Source organism: Chinchilla lanigera, unplaced genomic scaffold, assembly GCF_000276665.1.
Source record: "Chinchilla lanigera isolate Chin_1 unplaced genomic scaffold, ChiLan1.0 scaffold00008, whole genome shotgun sequence".
In the NCBI taxonomy this organism is placed as follows: Eukaryota; Metazoa; Chordata; class Mammalia; order Rodentia; family Chinchillidae; genus Chinchilla; species Chinchilla lanigera.
This window is the reverse complement of record NW_004955409.1, coordinates 23,783,172-23,806,617: the sequence shown is the minus strand read 5'-3', so window position 1 is coordinate 23,806,617 and position 23,446 is coordinate 23,783,172. Positions and strand designations below refer to the sequence as shown.

At 34.2% G+C, this 23,446-nt stretch overlaps 1 protein-coding gene across 2 annotated transcripts in view; it reads left to right on the top strand.

Moving 5' to 3' along the window:
* Window positions 1-23,446, top strand: part of Mipol1 (mirror-image polydactyly 1) — a 328,974-nt gene that overhangs the window by 127,428 nt on the left and 178,100 nt on the right. For both annotated transcript variants that reach the window (XM_005376900.2, XM_013510359.1), the window contains exon 10: window positions 20,496-20,603. In XM_005376900.2, the coding sequence (XP_005376957.1) occupies window positions 20,496-20,603 (108 nt within the window). The remainder of the gene's footprint in view (window positions 1-20,495; window positions 20,604-23,446) is intronic.

Here is a 23,446-nt window from a genome sequence, read left to right as displayed (position 1 = left end):
TTGTACTTGGATGAGTTGACAAATACATATGCCAGTGTCGCCACATCATTATGAAAATGTAGAGCATTAATCTAAAATTTTACTCAGTTACATCTCTTTCTTATCAGTAATATCTGTCCCTTCCCAATTCCTCTAATTTTTTTAGACTACAGATTTGTTTTCTATTTTTTTATATTGCAGATTTATTTTGATTATTCTAGAACTTCGTATTTGTGGAATTTTACAAGTCAGGAAAATAGTTGTGATATTCAGGTTACTGTTGTGTCAGTAGTTTGTTATATTTTATTGACGAATGATTTTTCATTATATTGTTATTCAGTATCCTTTGAAGAGGATTTGTCCATTTATTACCTAATACAAGTGCTATAAAACCTTTCACACAGGTGTTTTTTGTGAACATATGTTTTTTATTTTCTTGGTTAAATACCTAGGAGTGAATATAGTTAAAAAGTAGGGATGTATTAAGAAATTTTTAAAAATTTTACATAAGTAGTGGTATCATTGTACACTAAGCAGTACTTTATTGAACTTTGGGTTTCTCTGTAGGGTGACCAATGTTTGTTATCAGTGTTTTTAGTGTAACTACTATAGTAGGTGGATGGTAGTTTATATTGTGGTTTTCATTTGTATCTCCTAATAATTACATAGAATACCTTGTCATGTGCTTATTGACTGGCTAGCCATTTGTTTTCCTTTCTGAAATATCTCTTCAAATCTTTCTTCAATTTTCAAATTGGGTAATTTCACTTTTTTACTGATTTGTACTTAGTTATGTCAAATATCTGTGTATACCTATATTTTTTTCTTTTTTCTCAGAGCTAGGCATGGTAATAAAATTTGTAATCTCTGCAATTGGAAGGCTGAGGAATTAGCATCATAGTTAAGGCTAGGCAGGACTACATAGTGAGACAGTTTCAGTTTTATTTATTTGCTTGATTGATTGATTGATTGATTGATGCTGGGCAATAAATCCAATGCCGTATATATACTAGGCAAGTTATCTACCACTTAGTTAAATCCCCAGCTCTAAATCACCAATTCTAAAAGTATAACTGTGTAAGTAATCTTTCTTCATATCTTTACAAAGTTTATTGTTTTCATTTTTACTTTTAGTTTGTGGTTGCAATTAGTTATGTATTGTGTTTCATTAAGGCAAAGGTCAAAGCTCATTTTTTAACTGATTAATACAGAAACTTTCAACCTCTGTTTTTTGAAAAGATAGCCTTTTTTCCCATTGCATAATTTTGTGCTGGTGTTTGAAAATTAATTGACAGTGTAACTTTGTGCCTATTTAAATATACTGTTAAGACATACTATTCAAATGATCTGTTTAGCTATACTTATGTCAGTGGCATACTGCATTGATTCCTGTGTGATAGGTATTGAAAGTCCTCCAACTGTGTTCTTTTTAAAATTGTTTTAGTTATCTAGTTTATTTGCATTTTCCTGTAAACAGTAAAATCAAATTTTCTGTCAAGAGCTTGGTGAGGTTATGATTGAAATTGTGTTAAATCTGTTGACCACAGGAATAGACAGATCTTTTGATCAATTTTTAAGTTTTTCAGACAATGATACAGCTCATTGAACTCATCACAGTCTTCTTAGTGTTAATGCACTATATAGTTTAAATTAGAAGACTCTTTAAACAGTAAAATTCCATTGGGCCTTATGCTTTTGACATGGGAACACATGCTTTATATATTGTTTAAAATAAGAAATTAACATTCAAAAATTATGAGAAGCAAAAATGAACTTGTTCTTATTTGTCCAACATTTTTCATTTTAAGTGTACTTTATTTCTTCATGTAGAAGAAATCTTTGTTTTCTGTCATTTTCCTTATTTTAACCATCGTTTAGTATTTTTATTCCTCCTTTTCCCTCTTCCCTCCTTCTTGGTCTCTTCTTTACTCTCCTCTACCTCTTCTTTTCCTTTTATTCTTCTACTGTATCTTCTCTTCTTCATTCACCCTTCCAATATACATCTGATGCTGTTGGATTTATTTCTCATGGCATATCTTTATTTCATCCTCATTTTAAAGGATATATTCAGTAGATAGAACTACACAGCAATATGTAACATGTATAGAAAAGATAACCCAGGAATCTCCTGTATTCCATATACATTCCTTCCTAATGCCATTGTACTATACATGAATAACCCAGTCTCCTCTGGGTAGGCAGGATCAATCACCCTAGCCCAGTGGTGGCAAACCTTTCAGAGCTTCCAATAATAGCAAACATCCTGCTGCAACATGCATCCCATGGGTTTGCCACCACTACCCTAGCCAGTACAGTAACCTCTTTCCTTATCTGTTGGTTAGAGTCTCGAGGTGAGCAGATAGCCAGGATGATGGGAACATGGTAAGATCAGTGAGTTCTTTGAGCATGGCCTCACTGCCACACATCATTTGTTGTGAAGTTAGTTCCTTGATCATAATGATCATGGTATGCTGTGTAGAATACCATGGTTATAGATAAGACATTTTGTGAATTTTTACACAGTTGTTTCGGAAGAAACATTATGTATGAGGAAGTCAAATCCATATCCAGAAGAAGTGCCTATTCCAGTAAGAACAGTGTATGACCCTTTTCATCATGGAAATGGTCCAGTGATATCCACCTACTGTTATTTTCCCATTTGGTCACCCATGGAATGGTGCTGTGTTGGAGGCTCTGTATTGGTCTCTGCTCCTAGCTGACTGAGTGCCCAGCAGTAGCAGTGCCCAGAGCAACCTTAGTAATAAGTCCCTGTGCTAACCTACTACATAACTTTCATACCTGCCAGCATGTCTGCTATGTTTATGGGCCCACTGAGAAGTGATAAGAATTTCTGGAAAAAGAGGCTGACCAATATCCACAGAGTGTGTCATCCTAATTACTTGATTATTTAAATTCTCCCATTCTTCAGTCACCTTTTGTTGAGCATGACATGGAGCATAAATATTTGGTCTCCATATGTGAGTGCTTTACCTTGAAAGGTAAATTATCTCAAATAATCTTGATCATTAAAATAAAAGGCTAATATTCTGAATGGGGAGAAGAAAATGTGAGAAGATATATGGATGGGGCTAGGAAGAATCCTTGATGTGGCAAAGACTTAGAGAAAGCAGGGAGGAATGATAGCAGGTACAAGAATAATGATCAATAAAATATAGATCTATTTAGAAGTGAATAAAGATAGGACTCAGATCAGTTTGTTCTTAAAACTCCTCATTTCTCAATCACTATACTTTCTTCGTTAAGATTAGGAAACAGAAAGTTGAGTTTTCCTTCTTAAGGAGAGTGAAACTCACCTTTATAGAGTGTGGGTAAAAAGTCTCAGAAAGAACACAGAAGGGATCAGCAAGAGATTGGGAATGATAATTCAGGCAAATTTTAGCTGAAAGCAAAGGTTAAGAAAATAAGTATTTATTTTCTGTTGTAGTGAGTTCATACTGCCTTGAAGATTAGAAAGACCTCTACTTAGGGAAATTGAAGATACCTATGACATTATTATCAAAATAATGAGTGAAATATTCTGGCACAGACAAAAGGCAATATTAAGCTAATTACAATTGTCCTTTTGTTAAAAGTTTTAATAAAGAAAATAATTCCTTATTAAAGGAGTCTGAGAGTAAGAGTTTCAGTTAAGGATTAAAGAGGTTTAAGAGCAAAATGCTGGGTGTGGACCTTGTTTGAAGGTAGCTTTTGTTAGAATAAGTAAGAATCTGTAAGGTTAGGGTGACCATTGCTTTTTCCAAGAAAATCAGGGGAAATTTTTCTTTAACAATGTGGGAAAGTAACCTTGGTTATCGGTAGATCACAGTATCACAGATTCAGACCAGTAATCCAAATTAGTGCTTCTCAACTTGTGGTTATGAGCCAATTAAAAAAAAATTCCGAAGTACTCTTGTAACATATAATAAAGGTAAATTATTAGAAAAGACATTAAAAATGATAGACGTACAAAATCTAAGAAAACATCTTTATTATTATTAGGTTCATCAGCCATAGCTCTGCCAAATTCTTACATTTAATTGCTTATTCTAAATTTTAGTACTAGCTTCATAGAAGCAAGAAAAAGTTTGAGAATTGTGCTAATTGCCGAATCCCACTTTAAGGATTGTGACTCTAAATAGTATAGAAATGTAAAACATGAAACAGTTGTTTAATGAAGGAATAGTAGATTAGTAAGGGCAGATTGAAACCTGGAAAAGGCAAGTGGTTTTATTCTGCCTCTGAAATAACAGTGTGTGAAAGAAGGTGCTTTGCCAGAGAAAGTGTCCCTAGAGGTGGGGTTGTATTGAACTGAAGAAATAAATGGGTTGAGCCTCATAACAGAGCGGCTTGTCTTGGCAATGAAGAAAGACTTCCAAAGGCCACAGGTAACTGAAGTACAAGGAGAGTGAGTAAAGAGAAGAGCTAACCCACAGAACAGTTACAGAGAAGTAGTGAATTTAGGGGATGAATGATAGACGACTTTTCACTAAGATTGCTCTTAAATTAACCACCACTAAGTGGTTTGGATGGTGCTCTTGGTTTTGCATTTATATATTGATAAAACAATTTCAAGAGAATTTATATTGTATTATATTAATATTTGACTTCATTGGAAGTGTTGCAAGACTGTCACAAGTTTCAGAGTATTCGTTATAGTAGTTAATCAGTTAAAATATTTACTGGTTTCCTGTGGAGAACACTAGCTATCATGTTTACACATTAAAAATAATTTGAGTCTTATTTCTCACAGGTATTCAACTTCTATTGTTCCTAAATTTCAGCTTTTCTTCTACTGTGATCTTAGAAGTTCAGCGGCTTTTGTTTGGATTTAACAATGTTTGGTAATACATAATACAAAAAAATTAAGAATGAGCACTTAAATTGTTGAATTGACAGGTCTGTTGAGATTACAACATTTATAATGGCAAACAAAGTTTACAAACCAAGAGGAAGCATCTGTGATACCAGAAATACAATAACTGAAAAAGAGCTTAATAAACTTTTCAACTATGGCTATCATCCAGTGGTTACTATTTCCTGAACTCTGCTTTGTATTTTAAAATACTATAAGAAGCGTCTCTGTCCTTTTGTGCAATAACTGCTAACTTAACATTTAGGTTATGCTGTTGTTTGTTTATGGATTTTGAGAAAATCCATTGAAGTTTACTTAAGAACCAATTCATTACAATGGTTTTATTTACTGAATTTTGTTTTCCTGGCCATCAAGTAACTGCAGAGTTCAGCATTACAAGGTTATAACTGTACAGAATGGATCAAAATATCACATGCTAGTAAATGCCTTAGCCAGAAAAGTAAAGTCATCATCCTAGAAATGTCTTTGTAGTCTGAAAGAAATTATGGAAAATGAATAAACCAGATCAGACCTCATATATGTGATAATTTTATAATTATATTTATTTTAATCACTTCAGTTATAAAATATTGTTCTGCATTTTAATTACTTTCTGATTAGTTATATTAAACTACAAAATTCAATACTTTCTGATATAATTCATATGAAAATGTAAAACTCAGAATAGTTGTCAAACTTTTACTTTCATTATTGCATTTAGAGAGAAAAGTGTTATTAATGAGTTGCAACTTTTAATTCAGCTACTATAATTACAGTCTTAAATCTAGACACCAAATTTTAAGTAACTATCGTAATTATTTGAAAACTAGGAAAATGCCAAGTACTCAGTTTTATACAAACATGTTTCTAATTTAACTTTATTGTATTTTGTATTGAGTCCATATAATTATTAGTATAATTAACATATCGTACATTAAATAAAGTTTGCTAGCCTAGATAGTTGGATTGCCATTTTCTTCTTGTAAGCCTTGATAGCTAGCATATTGTAATCTGAAGAAGGTGTGGGATGATGAAAGAGTTGTTCCCAGAATATCAGATACTACTAAAATTAAGGAACTAATTACCTTTTGTTTCTTCTCTCATTTTTTTGCAATCTGTTTAGCGTACTTTCTGAGTTTATCATCTTACCATTTTCTTTTTGTAGTATTAGAATATAGGAACCAGGTAGAATACAAGCCAGAAAATTAGGATGTTAAGGAGAAGAGGTCAGAGAGGGACGCACTGAACAGACGAGCATAATAAATTTGTCTGCACTGGTGGTTGTGTAGAGACATGTTAGTTGCATTTGAAAGGCTAAAATAAAATATATATCCGGGATATACTGAATTTTTACCTCATTGAGTTCCTTACGCTACTGCCAGTCCAAATTCTAAGAACCATCCCTAGATCTATTATCATTAAAAACCTAGAAGAATTTATTTTATAGCACTCTACTTTGTTAGACTCTAATCACATTTGGTAAGTGCTGTTATATAGAGATCATTACTAATTTAATTAACTCAAAATTTAGTAATTATTATCAACTTACCTATTGTGACAAAATCTGCGGGAAAATTCCACTGCTAAAGAAATGTTTAGGTATTAGTGTACATAATTATATTTCCTATTAATTATTATTCAATAAGGTCACCAACTTTATAGGAATTAGGAAATGCTACATTAAAGTTACAGGAAATTGGAAGGGAGTGGATTGAGTATACAGTTTTAAGCAATTGAAACCTCATCATAACCAGTTTTTAAACTAGACTAACCCTGTCCTTGCAAGGAAAATACTGTTTCTTATCCCTTGAAAAACAAAAGAGGCATCGTCATATAACAGTAACTAATACCAGTCTTGCCATTACTCTAGCAACTACAAGGTTGAAAAACTAGTCTATATACAAATACAGAGTTTAAGTTAGTGATTTCCTTGGCATTATGTCTAGAGGTCCTCTTCCTCAGTCAGCGAAGTTAGGCCAGAGAGAGCCCCATTCTTGCCACACTAAAGAAGAAATCTAAATCTTGGTATTTAAATTAGATGGCATGTGCTGGAGATAGTACTAAATGAGTGGAAACTATGTGTATGTGTTTGAGGGAAATGAAAGGAGAACCACATGTCTGTATAGTGATTCACTTTCAGTCCTTGGCCATAGATTATTCTGTTCATACGTAGAATTTATCTGCATTAGTTTAGAAGTCTGCTGTACCACTGAGAATTAAATGGTGAAGTTAGAGTTAATTAACCAGTGCAGACAGACCTTGTTCAGCTCTGTGAACGTTCATTTGATTCTCCTATGTGATTAAGGACCAAATCCTAATGCAATGCTGTACAATAGAACTTTCTACAATAAAGGAAATGTGTTCTGTATTGTTCAGTTTGGTAGGTTCTTGAGCACTTGAAATGTGGCTATTGCAAAGGAAAAAAATAACTTTTAAATTTTATTTAATTTATAAATATATAGTTAAATTTTACTAATCATCTGTGAGTAATAGCTATAAGATCAAACAGAGAAGCTCTAGAATAATAGCTGAATACTAGGACCAAATTCAAAACTGGAATAGAGCTATCTAAATAAATTACAAAAGTAAGTCTGGTCTATTAAAAAAAATCAGCAGTAACTTAACAATCTTCCCAAGGAAGAGCCTGTTCTCTTTAGGCAAACAGCATAGTGTAAGCATCTTATAACATATCATCCAAGATCTCTTGCATATAATTAAAAATAGTAGAATATTAGGCATGTAAAGAAGAAAAGTGTGATCCATATGTATAGAAAATGTAGTCAATATAAACAAATCTTGATCCACTTTATTATATGAGAATTTTCAGAAAAGTACTTTGAGTTAGTCATTCTGAAATAGTTTTAAGGATTTGAAAAAAAGGTAATCATAATGAATGAACTGACTGGGAGTGTTAGCAAGGACATGAAAACTCTAGAAGAAAAATAACAAATGTCAAAACTACAGATGTAGTATCTTTAAATGGATAATTCACTGAAGAAGCATAACAGCATTTAGATTCTACAATAAAAGGTTACTGAACTTGAAAGTAGATTAGTAGATACTATTTAACCTGAAGAAGAGAAAAAATATTAAAAAACACAATATCAGCCATCTGGAGGATATTATCAAACTGAGGCACAATTGGACTCCCTAGAGTCTCTGAAGATGAGAGGCAAAAAAGACAGAATATTCTCACCGTGTACTCAATTAAAATAAAAATGAATCAAAGATCTAGACATTAAAACAGAAACATTAAACCTTCTGGGAGGTAAAATAGGTAAAACACTTAAAGACATTGGTATACGAAAGGATTTTCTGAACACAATCTCAGTAGCTCAAGAAATCGCAGCAAGAATCAACAAATGGGATTCTATCAGACTAAAAAGCTTTTGTATAGCAAGAGTCACTCAGTAGAGTGAAGAGACATCCTACAGAAGGGGAAAAAATTTTTCCAGCTACCCCTAGACAGAGGACTAATTTCTAGAATATACAAAGTAAACTAATAAAAAAATTAAACCTCCTAAAATGAAAGACCTAGTCAAGAAATGGAAGAGAGAAATGAACAGACACTTCACAGAGAAAGAAATGCAAATGGTCAATAAATACATGAAAAAAATGTTCAACATCTCTGGCAACTAGAGATATGCAAACTAAAACAACCCTAAGATCCCATCTTACTCCAGAAAGAATGGCGATCACTTCGAGTCAAATAATAACAAATGATGGTGAGGCTGTGGTGAAAAAGAAACCCTCTTGTATATATTGATGGCACAAAACCAGCCACCATGGAAACCAGTATGGAAATTTCTCAAAGAACTGTAATTTGAAATTCCTATGATGCAGCTATCCTCCTGCTAGGTATCTTTCCCCCAGGAACTTGGAACATCATACTACCTTGATACTTGCATAGCAATGTTTATAGTGGAACCCAAGGAAACAGCCTGTATACCCATCAACAGATGATTGGATAAACTAAATGTGGTATCTGTTTATAATGGAATACCACTTGGCTGTAAAGAATGATAAACTTGAGATATTTGTAGGAAAATGCTTGCACCTGGAAAATAAAATAATTGAATGAAATAAATGAGGCACATAAGCTTAAATATTGTTTGGTATCTCTCGTCTGAGTGAGGCATAGCACAAAGAAAGAAAATATTATAGGATTGATAGAAAGGGACAAGGGGACAGCCCTCTAGCAGGAGGGAAGTGGTCCAAAGGAACTAGGATGACTTTGTGCTTATTGTCCACTTGTGCAAGGGGTGATTGAAATATACAGTGAGTGTTTAAATTTTTAAAATATATTACTATTAAAAAAAAACACAGTCATTAATGCCCCAAAGTACTCCCGTCTTCAGACACATTTATCCCATCATTCTTGCCACATTCTGAAGCAGTTCTGAAAGAACTCTATCATGAGTACCTTTACCAAGTTGTAATCAAAATACGGTGCATGTTGCTTCCATTGCTACATAATGAAAATGTAGGCTTATGAAAATATTATGGGGTGTTCTCATCTACTTTATTTGCTGCATCTGACAGTGACTTCTGACTCCTACAGTCAAAATGACCATGAAAGGTAAATATTTTGAATCAATTCACGATATCAAGGCAGCTATAGGAGAGAGAGAGGGAGGGAGAGAGAGGGAGAAAAAAAGAAAAGGAAGGGAAAGGAAGGGAAGGAAAGGGAAAGGAAGGGAAAAAAAGGGTGAGGGAAGGGACAGGGAAAGGAAGGGAAGGGAAGGGAAAGGAAGGGAAGGGAAGGGAAGGGAAGGGAAGGGAGAGAGCAAGAAGAAAGGAAAGTAGAAAGGAAGATATGAGAGAAAATACCATTATTACATTGAAAGAAAGCACACAAATACTTAAGTATTGATAAACTTAACATTAACAAAAAAATAATTTTTATCAAAGGCAAACCTTAAGAAAATATATGGTAAACTATAGCCTGGAAGAAAATATTTGAAATCTATTTATCAGGCCTGGGACTTATTTTAAAGGGGGGGGGATTTATATATATATATATATATATGCTGTTGTTTAAAACATAATCACAGTATCACCACACCAAAAATATAGCAATAATTCTATAATATCCAGAAACATCCAGTATAATTTTCAAATTTGACCATCTTATATCATAATTTTATTATTTGTTTTGAAGCTGAAGTAAAAATCACACAGTGCAAAAGACTTAATTGATTTTTGTCTTTTAATTTCTAGTATATTCCCTTTTATCTTTTTTCTCTATAGAATTTACTTTTTAAGCACCCTGGGTTAATATTCCTGTAGTTTCCCGGTTTTTCCCTTGCATGTCAGTAATGTCATTTAGCATGTCTCTTTCTTGTCTTAAATATGGCAGTTTGGATAAACTAAATATGAGCAGATTTAGATTAATTCTTTTCGCAAGACTAAATTTCAGATGTTTCCACCTTCAGATGCTTTGTAGTCTTTTATGATGTCAGCAGATCAAAATCTCTAGATCTGTTAATATATTAATGATATTAAAATTCAGACATTCCCATTCTGTTTATTAGCATTATAAAAGTATAATGAGAGGGAGTTCTTTTTGTCTTTTTGTTTTTGAAGATAAGGTCTTGCTAGGTAGTTCAGGCTGGCCTTGAACTAACTATGGTATATATCCCAGGCTGGCCTGGAACTCGCAGTTCTGCTTCAGTTTCTGGCATGCGCCATCAAACTCAGCTACATTAAGACTTCTAGTACAGTTAGTACTGGGCAGAATATGAGTAGGGAAGATATTTTGTTTTTAATTGTGTCAGTTCAAAAGGAGACTGAACACCATAGCAAAAATTATTTAAACTTGATTTAGGAACATATACCTCCTCTAATAATTGACTTGTCTGTTTTCACTCTCTAAATTAGGAGGGCGGTTAAGTACCAGAAGGTGCAGCCCTATGGGACACTTGCCACTTTGGGTTGTCCCTTAGCCTTACTTTCTATTGCTCTCATGCCACATGTGTGGAAATTGAGCGAAGAATGCAGTGTGGATAAGCATTCTCAGTGCAAAAATAGCCTTACTGTTCATACACTGATCACTTTGGTCATAATATTTGAAGCAAAAATTGGCCTGACAGTACTTCATTCACTACACCACACACACACGCACGCACGCGTGCGCACACACACACACACCCCTTTCTTTTTGGAAAGAATTGGAAAACAAATATTATGAAAGTTACAAATTAAAACTTCTTTCTAAAATATGGGCATTAACTAGGGATCTAAGACCCAGCATACACCCCAAATGTTAGAACTTGGACGTTATTGTCCCTACAAGGAATGATATAGCACCTTGAGGTAGGAGCTCAGTAGAGATTCTTGTATAGATCTAGATTTTTTTCTTCAGTTAAATGGAATCTGGGAAAAATAGACAATCTGCTTACTCAGAGAAGTGATAAAGAGTCATGTTTCTGACCGTGACTCAGCAAAGTGAGATAAATAGTTCTGAGAAATTAAGGCACAGATCTGTTTTCTAGACTTTAAATTGCATAAATGACATAATGAGAAATGTAAAATGGTACAATAATATATAAACCTGAAAGAGATCATCATGGTCCAGAAGGAGTAAGAGCAGAGGAGGAAGCCTCTGAACCAAGAACTGGAAAAAAACAGGTACCCTGAAGTGGAGCCTGAAAAGAAAGCCTGATAAAGGAGAGTAAATGAAAAGAGAAAGTTGCTGGCCCAAACTCTGGTATCAGCTGAATTTAGAAAGGGGAGCTGGACCACTCCTGAATCAAAGCACCCCCTTACACTCCAGATATGATGTATATAAGGTCCTGGAAAAGGATTGGGCTAAGTGACAGAGCCAGCACTTCAGCAGTGACCTGACTTATGGAATAGACTCACAGTCACTGTAACCTTCCCATCCAAAAGAATAGAACTAGATACTCCCATGACAGGGCTTTGGAGAAGTTGGAAGCTGGAGAGCAGTGTATGAGACACCAGTGTGCACTGAGGAATTTGAAATCAATAGCTCTTCATGAGCAAGCAGTACCTGGGAGCCACTGGACCTTGGGGATAAGCTTGACCAACCCAGAAACAATAATTCGTTACTACCACATACAGTGGGGGTCCTGTGCTAGTGGGGCATTATGTGCTTCACATAGTTGCTAGTGGGTTCCCACAGGAGAGCTCAAGCACCTTCTACAGGGCGGGGTATGCCTAGTGCCTGGAGCCCTGGGACTGCCCCAAGTGTGGGGATTAGAGTGTGAAGCTCTTACAACAGTGGCTGAAAGTGACCGAGGAGCAGAAGATCAAAGAGCAGCACCCAGGTCAGCAGTTTACTGGCATTTAAGCAAAAGACTTGGAGACAAAACCACTGAAGTGACTGGGATTTTCCCTGCAGTGAAGTCATTTGAGATCCTTCTGCTGGATTAATTACACCTACCTCATCTGCACTTCCTCAAATTAACTGAGGCAGTGAGAACTTGGGACAGAGACAGAGGCGTGCAGTTAATCATGCCGGGACCTCTGCTTCCAACTAGGAGACTAGCCCAAAACTCAGCTAGAGCAGTAGCCTCCATACTCATGCTGACAACCGAGCAAACCAATGGGGAGAGACCAGCTCAGACCTGCAGTTCACTTCAGACTGTACAAAGGGGACTGTGAGGAAACCTCAGGTCTGAGCTTTTGCAAAAGTGGAATTTTTTTTTTAATTGTTGCTTCCTTTTTATTCTTCCTTAATTTATTATTATTTCTTGCTCTCTTCTTCTTTCCCTCCTTCTTTTTTTATTTTTGTTTCCTTTTTCCGTTTACCCTCCTCTTGCTTTGCTTCTCTTTTCTCCCTTTCTTTCCCCTATTTTCCCTATCTCCATTTCATATGTATGTTGTGTATGTGGAAAAGAGAATAACAATTAAGTAACTGGTGCTTTAACTGCAGTAGTACCTTTTAAGGGTGTGTCAGAGTAAGGCTTATCAAAATTAGGCAGAGAGGATCCAAACGTTATCTGACTACTAATATGCTGGCAGGCTCTGACAGTCTCCCAATTTCCCTTTCAGTCCTTCCTCCCACTCCCTCAAGTCCACCCTCAACACTAGCCCTTTTCTCCAGTTATACCAAGAACACTAACAGGCTGGCCTCCTGCTTTTATTTTTAACCTATTCTTAATTTTCTTTTTTACCTGTCTTCTCACAGAATTACCCCTTTCTTGCTTGCTTTTGTTTTCCATTTTCCTCCCCCAACTCTCTACACCCTCATGTAATTATTGATAGTGTGACAGTTCAGTGTGTAAGGGGTATTGATAAAAAGGTGAAATTGTTAGAAACAAGTTTTATGGTACATGATAGATACATGTTTGGATCTGTTGATGTTGCTATAGCCTGTATGAATCCTCTCATTGTAATATAGTGTCTGAGTCTAATTCTTTTAAACAGAGTAGGTCAAGGAAGTAGACAGTATCAAGGTGCAAAGAAATCTGAAATTGCATCCCTGGAAAGCAGATATTAGTACAAGGGATCTCCATACTAGCCACAGAATTTTCCCACTTTAGGTGATCCTTAAACCACATTTAAAAAGAAAAAAAAAAACATGAGAAAAATAGGCAATACAACAAAATGCTTCCAGAAGCTCCCAGCTCATCCAAAGCAGGTCCAGTGGATATCAATGGGGGAGAAAAGTAGAATCCAGATAGTTGAATTAGTTGGTGAACTAAAAAATAATATAACTAGAGTACTTAAACATACTATAAACTGATCAATGAGTTTAAAGAAGATTCAAATGAAACATTAGAAGAGCCAACCAAAATGATTCAAAGTGTTAATGACAATTTCACCAAAGAATTAGAGTCCAAAAAAAGTGCTAAACAGAAATCCTGCAGATAATTCTGGGGAATATATGAGCAGCAGAAGTGATGTGAGGAGAGAATTTCAGATCTAGAAGATATCTATGATACACAAGACCATCTACTCAAAGATAGCTTAAAAACAGTAAGAGAGCAAGGAAAATTTAAAGAACGGTTACTAGATGAGGCAAAGAAGGCTAACCTAAAACTAATTGGAGTTTAGAGAAAATTAGAGAACAGCATGCATGGGATAAACAGTTAAGTTTAATGTAGTAAAACTTTCCAAGCAGAAAATTTTTAAAATATGAGCAAAGAGTCCAACATACAATTAAGTGAGGGATATAGAACCCCAAATAGTCAGTACACAAGAACTTCTGGGTAGCGTATTATAGTCAGAATCCCAGAAGTCCAGTGAAAGGACAGAATTTTTAAAACTGTCGGAAAAAAACAACAAATCACTTGTAAATGTAAAGTCATCCAGATTATAGCAGACTTCTCAACACCAACCTTAGGGCCAGGAGAAGTTGGAATAAAGTATTACAAGCCTTAAGTAGAAAATAACTTTGAGATAATAACAACTGAGACTCTTATGAATACTTTATTCCAAAAGAAGTTGGAATAAAGTATTACAAGCCTTAAGTAGAAAATAACTTTGAGAAAATAACAACTGAGACTCTTATGTTCTGAAAAATTATATTCCAAAATTATTGGAGAAATGAGGACATTTAATGACAAAGAACATTTGAAGAAATTCATGACCACTAATCTATTACTCCAAAATGTTCTTAAGAATGCCTTGCTAGAAATGATGAAACCAACAATGCCAAGAGGTCTTATGGAATGAAAACAGTGAATAGGATTAGCAATTAAAGAATTGAGGAAAATAAAATGAATCAACATTAGAAAAGTAACATAAGGACAGGAATAAGTCAGTATCTTTCAGTAATAACTTTCTATTCAAGCATACCTTTACCTTTTCAATATAAATGGCTTCAACTTCCCAATCAAAAGACACAGGTTGGTGAACCTGATAAAAAACAGAACCCAACAATATGCTGCATACAAGAGATACATCTAACCCAAGAAAAAGTTCACAGACTGTAAAATTCAGTGGATGGAAAACAATATTCCATGCCACAAGACCCCAACAGCAAGCAGAGTAGCTATCTTATTTTCAGACAAACTTGACTTCAAGCTAAAACTGATTGGAGGAGGCAGAGAAGATCACTATATATTAGTTGAGTGACTCAACAGGAAGAGATAACAATTGTAAATACAGATATGCCAAATATTGGCACACCCAGCTTCATAAAACAAACACTGTTACATATCACATTTCAAAGAAACATCAACACAATCATACTGGTACCTAAATACCCCACTTTCACAAATAGATCAATGAGAAAAAAAGAAAGAATTAGTGGAAGAATAGCTTTGAACAAATGGGCTTAATAAATATCTGTAGTCTTCTATCCTACTACAGTATAATATACATACTTCTCAGAAGTACACAGAACACTCTCCAAAAGGACCACATACTAGCCTAAAAAGCTTGCTTAAATATGAAGCGATCAAAGATAGCATTGCAAAATAGAAAGGTATTCTCTGTTTCTGAATAAGCAGAACAAATATCCTCAAAATAGCCATACTTCCAAAACTGATGTGTAGATTTAACCCCAATTAGATTACCAACAGCATTCTTTACAGAACTGGAGAAAAAAATTCTAAATGTATGCCCCACATATATTAATGCCCTGAAACTAGAAATCAATGGTAAATCCAGGTTTGAGTAGCTACTAAGAAAATGCATACTCCAACAAATCTGAGAATCCAGAAGACACAGACGGATTCCTTGACACATATGAATCACCAAAACTGAGCCAAGAATAGATAAAAACCTTGAGCAGTTCAGTAACAGGCAATTAAATTGAGGGAGTAACAAAAAGAAGAAGAAGAAAAAAAAAAAGACTACCAACTAGGGAAGACTAGGACCTGATGGATATACTATTGAATTCTACTCAGTCTTCCAGACTGTGTCTTAGGAAAGATACGATACCAATACTACTCACACTCTTTAGTGTAGTTGAAAGGGAAAAAGTACTTTCAAACTCATTGCTACAGCTAGCATTACCTTGATTCCAAAACCAAACAAAGACGCAGCCGAATAAGAAAACCACAGACCAGTCTTTTTAATGAACACAAACGTAAAAAGTCTCAACAAGACACTGGCAAATAGAATGCAAGAAATCATCACAAACATCATACATCATGACCAACTAGGTTTTATCCCAAGGATGCAAGATGGTTTCTGTTAATTAGTTTCTCATTCACAAATCAGTAAAGGTAGTCCATCACATAAATGATGAAAACCACATGATCACCTCATTAAGTGCAGAAAAAAATCCACCATCCAGTCATGATAAAAGCCTCTGAAGAAAATAGGTATAGAAGGACCTTATCTCAACCTGACAGAAGCCACTTATAACAAACTTACTGCGGACATGATACTAAATGGAGAATAGATGAAAGCTTGCTCTCTAAAATCAGGAACAAGACAACGATTTCCACTATCATCACTCTTATTTAAAATAGTAGTTGAAACATTAGCAAGAGAAATCAGGCAAGAAAAAGGAAAAAAAGGGAATATATGGGAAAGGAAAAAAATTATTATTTATCCATGATATGATCCAAAAATTCAGTATTTCTGGATGACATGACCCCAAAATTCCACTAAAACATTCCTAATAAATAAACTCAATAATGTATCAGCATACAAAATCAATACACAAAAATCAATAGTGTTCCTATACACCAATGATGAAATCAGTCAGAAAAAAGTTTGGAAAATAATACCATTCACAGTTACCTCAAGAAAAATGTAAAATTTGGGAATTACCCAAATCAAGGAAATGGAAAACCTCTGTAATGAAAATTACAGTGTTCTAAAAGGGGAGATCAAAGATAGAAAGGTATCCTCCGTTTCTAAATAAACAGGACAAATATCCTCAAAATAGCCATACTACCAAAACTGATGTATAGATTTAATCCCAATTAGATTACCAACAGCATTCTTTACAGAACTGGAGAAAACAATCCTAAATGTATATGGAACAAATAGAAACCAGAAGACAAAAACAATCATGACAATAGGAAGAAAAGAGGAAACATACAATTCCAGATTTCATGTTATGTTACAAAGCTAAAGTGATTAAAAACAGCATGGTACTGCCACGGAAACAGATATGTGGATTCATACGACAGAACAGAGGAAGTAGAAACAACCCAAGGAACACTCAGCCATCTGATCTTTGGCAAAGAGGCTGAAAGCACATACTGGAAGATAGCTTTGATGCTAGCCCTTCTTCTGGAGTAAGATAGAATCTCAATCTTAATTTGGATTTCTCTAATGGCCAGAGATGCTGAATAGATTTTTATGTATTTATTGGCTATTTATACTTCTGAGAAGTAAAAAATGCCAATGAAATAAAGTGAAAATTGGAGACCTAAATATTAGAACAGAAACACTGATCTACTGGACTATAAAATGGTTATAACTATTGAAGACATAGGCACAGGTTTCTACATAGAACCCCAGTTATACAGGAAATGCCATCAAGAATCCACAGAAGGGATTATATCAAATTAAAAGGCTTCTTCACAGCCAAGAAAACAGCCAATAGAGCCAGGAAACAGCAAATGAGAAATGAGAGAACCCGCAGAATGGGAAGAATAATTTGAGACCTACTCCTTGGACAGAGGACTAATTTGTAGACTATACATAAATACCTAAAAAGCTCAGACATCCAAACAGTAAATTAAAATTAAACACCCAGTCAAAAACTGGGAAAGTGAAATGAATAGATACTTCTCAGAAGAAGTATAGATAGCAAATAAATACATTAAAAAATTATTCAGCTTCTCTGGCCATTGGAGAAATTCAAATTAACATTGAGAATCCATCAGCTATCATCAAGAAATCAAATAACAAATGCTGGCAAGGCTACAGGGGAAAAGAAACCTTTATCCATTGTTGGTGGGATGTAAACCAGTGCAATCACTATGGAAATCATCACTGAGATTCCTCAGAAAACTACAATAGAAGTTCCATTTGACCTAGCTGTTTCTCTTCTAGTTATCTTCCCCAAAGAGTCAGATATATTACAGTGGTATGTGCATACCCATGTTTATAGAAGCATAATCCATAATAGCTAAATTTTGGAAGTGACCTATAATTGCATCAACAGGTGAATAGATAATGAAAATGTGGGTTTTCTACACAGTGGAGCACTTCTTTGCCAATAGAAGGATAAATTTGAATCTTTTCTAGGAAAACTGATGTACCTTGAGACCATTTTTAGATTAAATAAGTCAGACACACAAGCTTAAATATCACATGACATCTTTTATGTTAGATACCCAAAGTATGAATAATCTAAAGAGCAAAATAAAAGAGAATAGGAAATAGCTTAATAGAATAGATTTTTCTTGGGGGAAAAGAGAATGACAATATTCAAGAAAGGAGAAATTTGCTACGTAGTTATGTTTGTTCACTCATTCCCAGTATGGGGAATTAAGTCTAGTGCCTTGTGCATGCGAGGCAAGCACCTGACCAGTCCCGGTACTGCACTGTCAGCCTTCATATTTGTGTTTATGTTGGAAAGAATTCATTATGGAATATTTATTTATATTTGGTAAATATTGATGATGGGTACAACAGTTTTTGTTAGGGTATCCCAGCTTTTTCTGTATATTTTCAATGACAGATTTTTTACAAAAATTAATAATGTTTAAGTTCACATTAATGAGAATGTCCAGAAAATTTGAAATGTAAAGGTTAGGGCCATAATCTACTTTATACATAGCATAAGAATTATAAAATGACAGTAGATAATGTAGGACTTGCTGGGGAATACACAGTTAACTTTTTGCTTCAGTATAAATTTCAAAATGGGAAAATATAGAAAAAAAGGCAAACTAGAGGAAATTGTACATGAATATGCAATTGTGCAGATCGTATCAGCAATAAGGAAATCATATAGGATCAAGCATATCTCAATAAACTTTAAATGTAGATAAATACATATCACAAATATGTATATGACAACAGTCCTTACGTGTATTACTTCACAACTAGCATTTGGCTCTAATGGCTTTTGTCCCAGGCCAGCGTTAAACTTCATAAGCAAATGAAAATAAATGGAACATTTATGTCTCAGGCAAACTTGTAAATTATTTTTTTTTTGCATCATACAGATGAAAATGTCATTTATTTTGGGGTCATTTCAAATTTACTTAAATGAATAAAACTACTGGTGAAATACCTCTTGACTATGCGTCCTCACTTTGTATATGATTCTAATGTTTCCACTTTTGTTGCTTTTTTTCTTTTATATTCTTTTTTCTTCAGTTTCAGCTTACCAAACCATGTATCCAGAGTAAAACCAATTTAGACATCTGCTCCACGACTCATTCATAGATAGTCAAAAATGATCTGCTTTAGCTTTGAATTCTCCTAGGTCACATTTGGTCATTCCATTATAATACCTAATAATTTAGTATTAAAATTGATTGAAAATGTAAAGGATAAGTTTAGTAAAGACACTGGTACTAGAATGTAACAGTTATATTTCATTCATTTTCATGGCACATGATTTTTATTTTCACTCTTTGACCAAATATTTTAATAGTTAAGGGCTTAAAAAGGACAGAGACATAGTTAAATGGAAATCATCTTCTCAATAAAAGCCAAATGATATGTCAGACAGCTTTCATGTAATTAAAAAATATGTACATGCATAGCACGTGGTAGAATAGACATGGTGATATAAATGTATCTGCCATAGAATCAGTATTATAACGTATTTGCAGAATTTAGCTCTAACAAATTCTCTATTATATTAAAATCAATTTGAAATGTCTTGATTTTCTGGTTACTTTAATTTGTGTTTTTTTTTATAATTGTATATTTTATGCATGGTATATGTCTACTGAATATTTGTATAAACATATCTAACTCAATGTCAGGAGTCTGGTAAATCTTTTCAAAGGATTTGTGTATTACTCAACATTGAAAAATACTGGGATGGGCTGCATAATATTATAAGGGTCTGAAGCAGAAGAAATTAATGTTAGAATAATAAGAAATGCCAGTCTGAGTTACAGGTGCATCTTGATTGTCTTGGGAACCAGTGATTTTGATTGATTTTGCTAACAGACATTTGTGAAATAGTCTAGAAAAAACTTTGTATGATGCTCAATCAGTATGTGTATTTAATTGGTTGTTGCTTAAATACCATAATTAAAAATACAGAGGTGAGTTTTTGCTTCTTACTGAAACGTATGTTTAATGCTTTATTTCTTTAATCTCTAATATATCTTCATATTGTTCTATATTGCAGTGAATTATTTGCAGCCTGTACAGTTGTTGTGTAAAATGCTATCTCTTTATGGATATTTTTATGAGTACTTTTATTTGAAAGATAATAATTCATCATAGAATATAATATAGCTTCATTAGAATCCATTGTGAGTTTCAGAAGCATGTTTTTGTTCAATCAATAACTACATAGAACAATTTCACTAATAAAGAAAATTTTGAATACAGCTGGATCTTAATTTTTAAAGAAGTATTTTGTGACATATTTAGATTAATAAGACTAACCGAAAATTGTAATTGAATAACCAGAGTACTGTGAACAGTGTTATTTTGTTTGTAGTCAGTATTACTTTTACTTACCTTTCTTGTTGGGTGGGGGAAAAACCTTGTCTTTTAGAGAATACAGTGGTATTATTTACATTAATTCATATGGCTTGGTGAAAAAAATGTGCTAACTCCTTTCCTTAATGGGATTCTTCCCCTGTGGCAGTGCAAACGGCTAGAGCAGGAGCTTCATCATCTGAAAGAGCAGAACCAGACTTCAGCAAACAACATGAGACATCTGACTGCTGAAAACAATCAGGAACGTGCTCTGAAGGTAAATCTCTGTTCCTTCTTGCAGGCAAATTAAGGCCATAAGCCCTTGGTGCCAGCTCTCTGTGCTGCATATATCAGTTGTGTACATTTCAGCAGAAGTGAGCTATGGTGTTTGCCAACAACCCCTTCTTTAAACACAGATACAGCACCCTTCTGTTATGGTCTTATTTTATTTCATGTATCTGTTCATGAAAACAACATATTTTTTGAATTTGGAGTGGTAGAATATTAAACACTTTGGTACATATTCCTTCTTTTTTTACATTTTAAACTTTTATAGTTAACAAAAAGTGAACTCATTAAAAGAAAAAAATTAAATCATGATGCAACAGTTATATTTGTATTGGTATTACAATAATTTTTCAGTGTGCTGTAATATTAGTAACTCATAGCATTTATACTCCTTGAAAGATACAGGAACATGCTTCGGGTTTGTAATGATACTTAGGATGCTACAATAAAAGAAAAGAAATAATATATTCATCTAGAACTTGAAACCAAGTTCTGTCTCATTATAATGTAGGTCCAGTAATCATGAGAAAGGATGTTATTTTGATTTTACTAATTTTATTTTTTTCTTAAAATGTTTGTCACTTCCCATCCTACTTTTTATGTTTGCCCAGTTTCTAGAGTATTGCCTGTGACACAGTAATGATCTCTACCTTCAAGGTGCTTGCATTCTTATTAACATGTTAAAAGTGAAAATCCATAGAAAGCAAAAGAGTCATCTTTGTTTTTAAGTACAGTAAAAAAATGATTTGCTGCCAAAAGGGTTGTATTGCACTTTGTCATCTTAAAATCATTTTTTTCCTGCAAATTACAGAAAGAATCATGTTTTTAGCAACCCAATCAAAGGTTGAGAAAATTAATCTTCCAAAGTCTAGAAAAATGGTGACATTTTGATATAGAATTGATTTTAATCTGTTCAAGAAAAGGTTTGACAGAAATCAGATTTTTCTACAGAATATATGTAGCTTCCTTTTGAAATTCTTAGTGGTGAGCTTATAATAACTTATTATTGTTTAGTGCATTTTCTCTTTTTATTTCTACTGGATTTATAGATATACCATAAAAATAAATACAAAAAGAGATAATTATATATTTTTGTGATCCAAAGAATGGAGTATTTCATGAAAATTAAGTGTAATAATTTTAAAGCATTACTTGCAAAATGAAAATCAAGATTGTTTTAATGGCCTCTTCTGTAATGCTTGCTAATTTCTTATTAGTGTTAGGGGACAGATTTTTATATGCTTAATATAATATGGCTGTTTTTATTAAAAAGAGAACCTAAGGGGGTGGTGCACCCCTGTTATCCCAGCACTCTGGGAGGCGAAGGCAGGAAGATCACCGGTTCTTATGGCATCACCTGCTGTTTATGTCCTAATGAAAGCCCGGTCAGCCCCTCCACTTGGATATCTGAATGTCTCCTTACATAGCAACTGTGAAACCAAATGCTTTGACTCAGTATGCCTTCTCCATAGGAGGAAGTCAGGATCTAACGCAGACATATTATATTGTCTGGATAACTTAACATTTCTTTTTTTTTTTTTTTTGGTTTTTCTCCGGTACCGGGAACTGAACTCACGACCTTGCGCTTGCCAGGCAGGCGCTTTTGCCGCTGAGCTAAATCCCCAGCCCCCAACTTAACATTTCTTTCTAGTCATATTTTCCTTTGTTACAGAAGTGGAAAAAGTTAAATTTTTTTCAGCATTTCCTTTGCCAATGAAATGTAACGAGGAACCTACAACAGGACTAGAGGAAGAAAGGACATCTCTGGAAAGGGATTTTTGATATAAGGGAGATCAAGCAAACACCATTACTCCTTCCTGTTTATTACCTTTAATACTTTTTAACTGTTTTTGTACTGGGAATCGAACTCAGGACCTTGCACTTGCCAGGCAGCTGCTGAGCTATATCCCTGGCTCTACCTTTAATACTTACCTGATTCTGAAACTATAGGAACTATTTTACAGCAATGAAAAAAGTCCAAGGGAAGCTGTCTGACACCTTTGAGTCCCGTAGTCAGTGAGCTACTGAGAGAACATTAAGCACCTATAACCTGACTTCTTTTGCTGGTGAGAGAATAAAGCTCTATTTTATGTAATTCTCATTGCTTTCTATTATTTACTGCCAGCTTGATCCAATAACATCTATTCATTAATCCTCTCAGACATGTAGGTTGTAATAATTGATGTAATCATCATATTCTTTCAAGATCTCACCTACCACAAAGCAATTCAGAGTCCAGTCCTACGAATTATGCAGTGGTTATTTCCAATTTTACTCTCATTTTTATCCTACTCTATCAAGACTACAACCTAGAGTAATAGTACAAATATTTCTCTAATTATTCTATCCTAATCAGTTGTCATATTGCCTAAAGCACAGGAAACTTTTTTTTTTGAAACTCTTTTATACTCTGAAACTGCACTGTATCTTACTTTTTCAGGAATATAAGAAAATGTTGATACTTTGAATAACCCTCCTGTGTTAAGAAATGACAAAGGATGTTTAAAGTTTTTATTGTGAGAATATCTTAAAACATATTATTGAGATAGCAGGAAAATAAAGAATATGCAAAGGCCCTAAAGTGGAAATGAAAATGGAAAAAAGGTAATAATAAAACCTGTGGTCAATAAGTGATTACCTGAAACTGTCTTTCACTCTCAGTGAATTTGTGAAATCTTGGTGAATTTGAGCATCCATGTTAATGACTGTGAAGGCAAGACTGAAGGGAATTCATGAGAAATCCTCTCTTAGACTGATGAGAGGCCATCACCACTAGTGTTTCAGGAAACTTGATTTGAATAGAAGGGGAAAACTCTTCTCTGAAATTGTGTC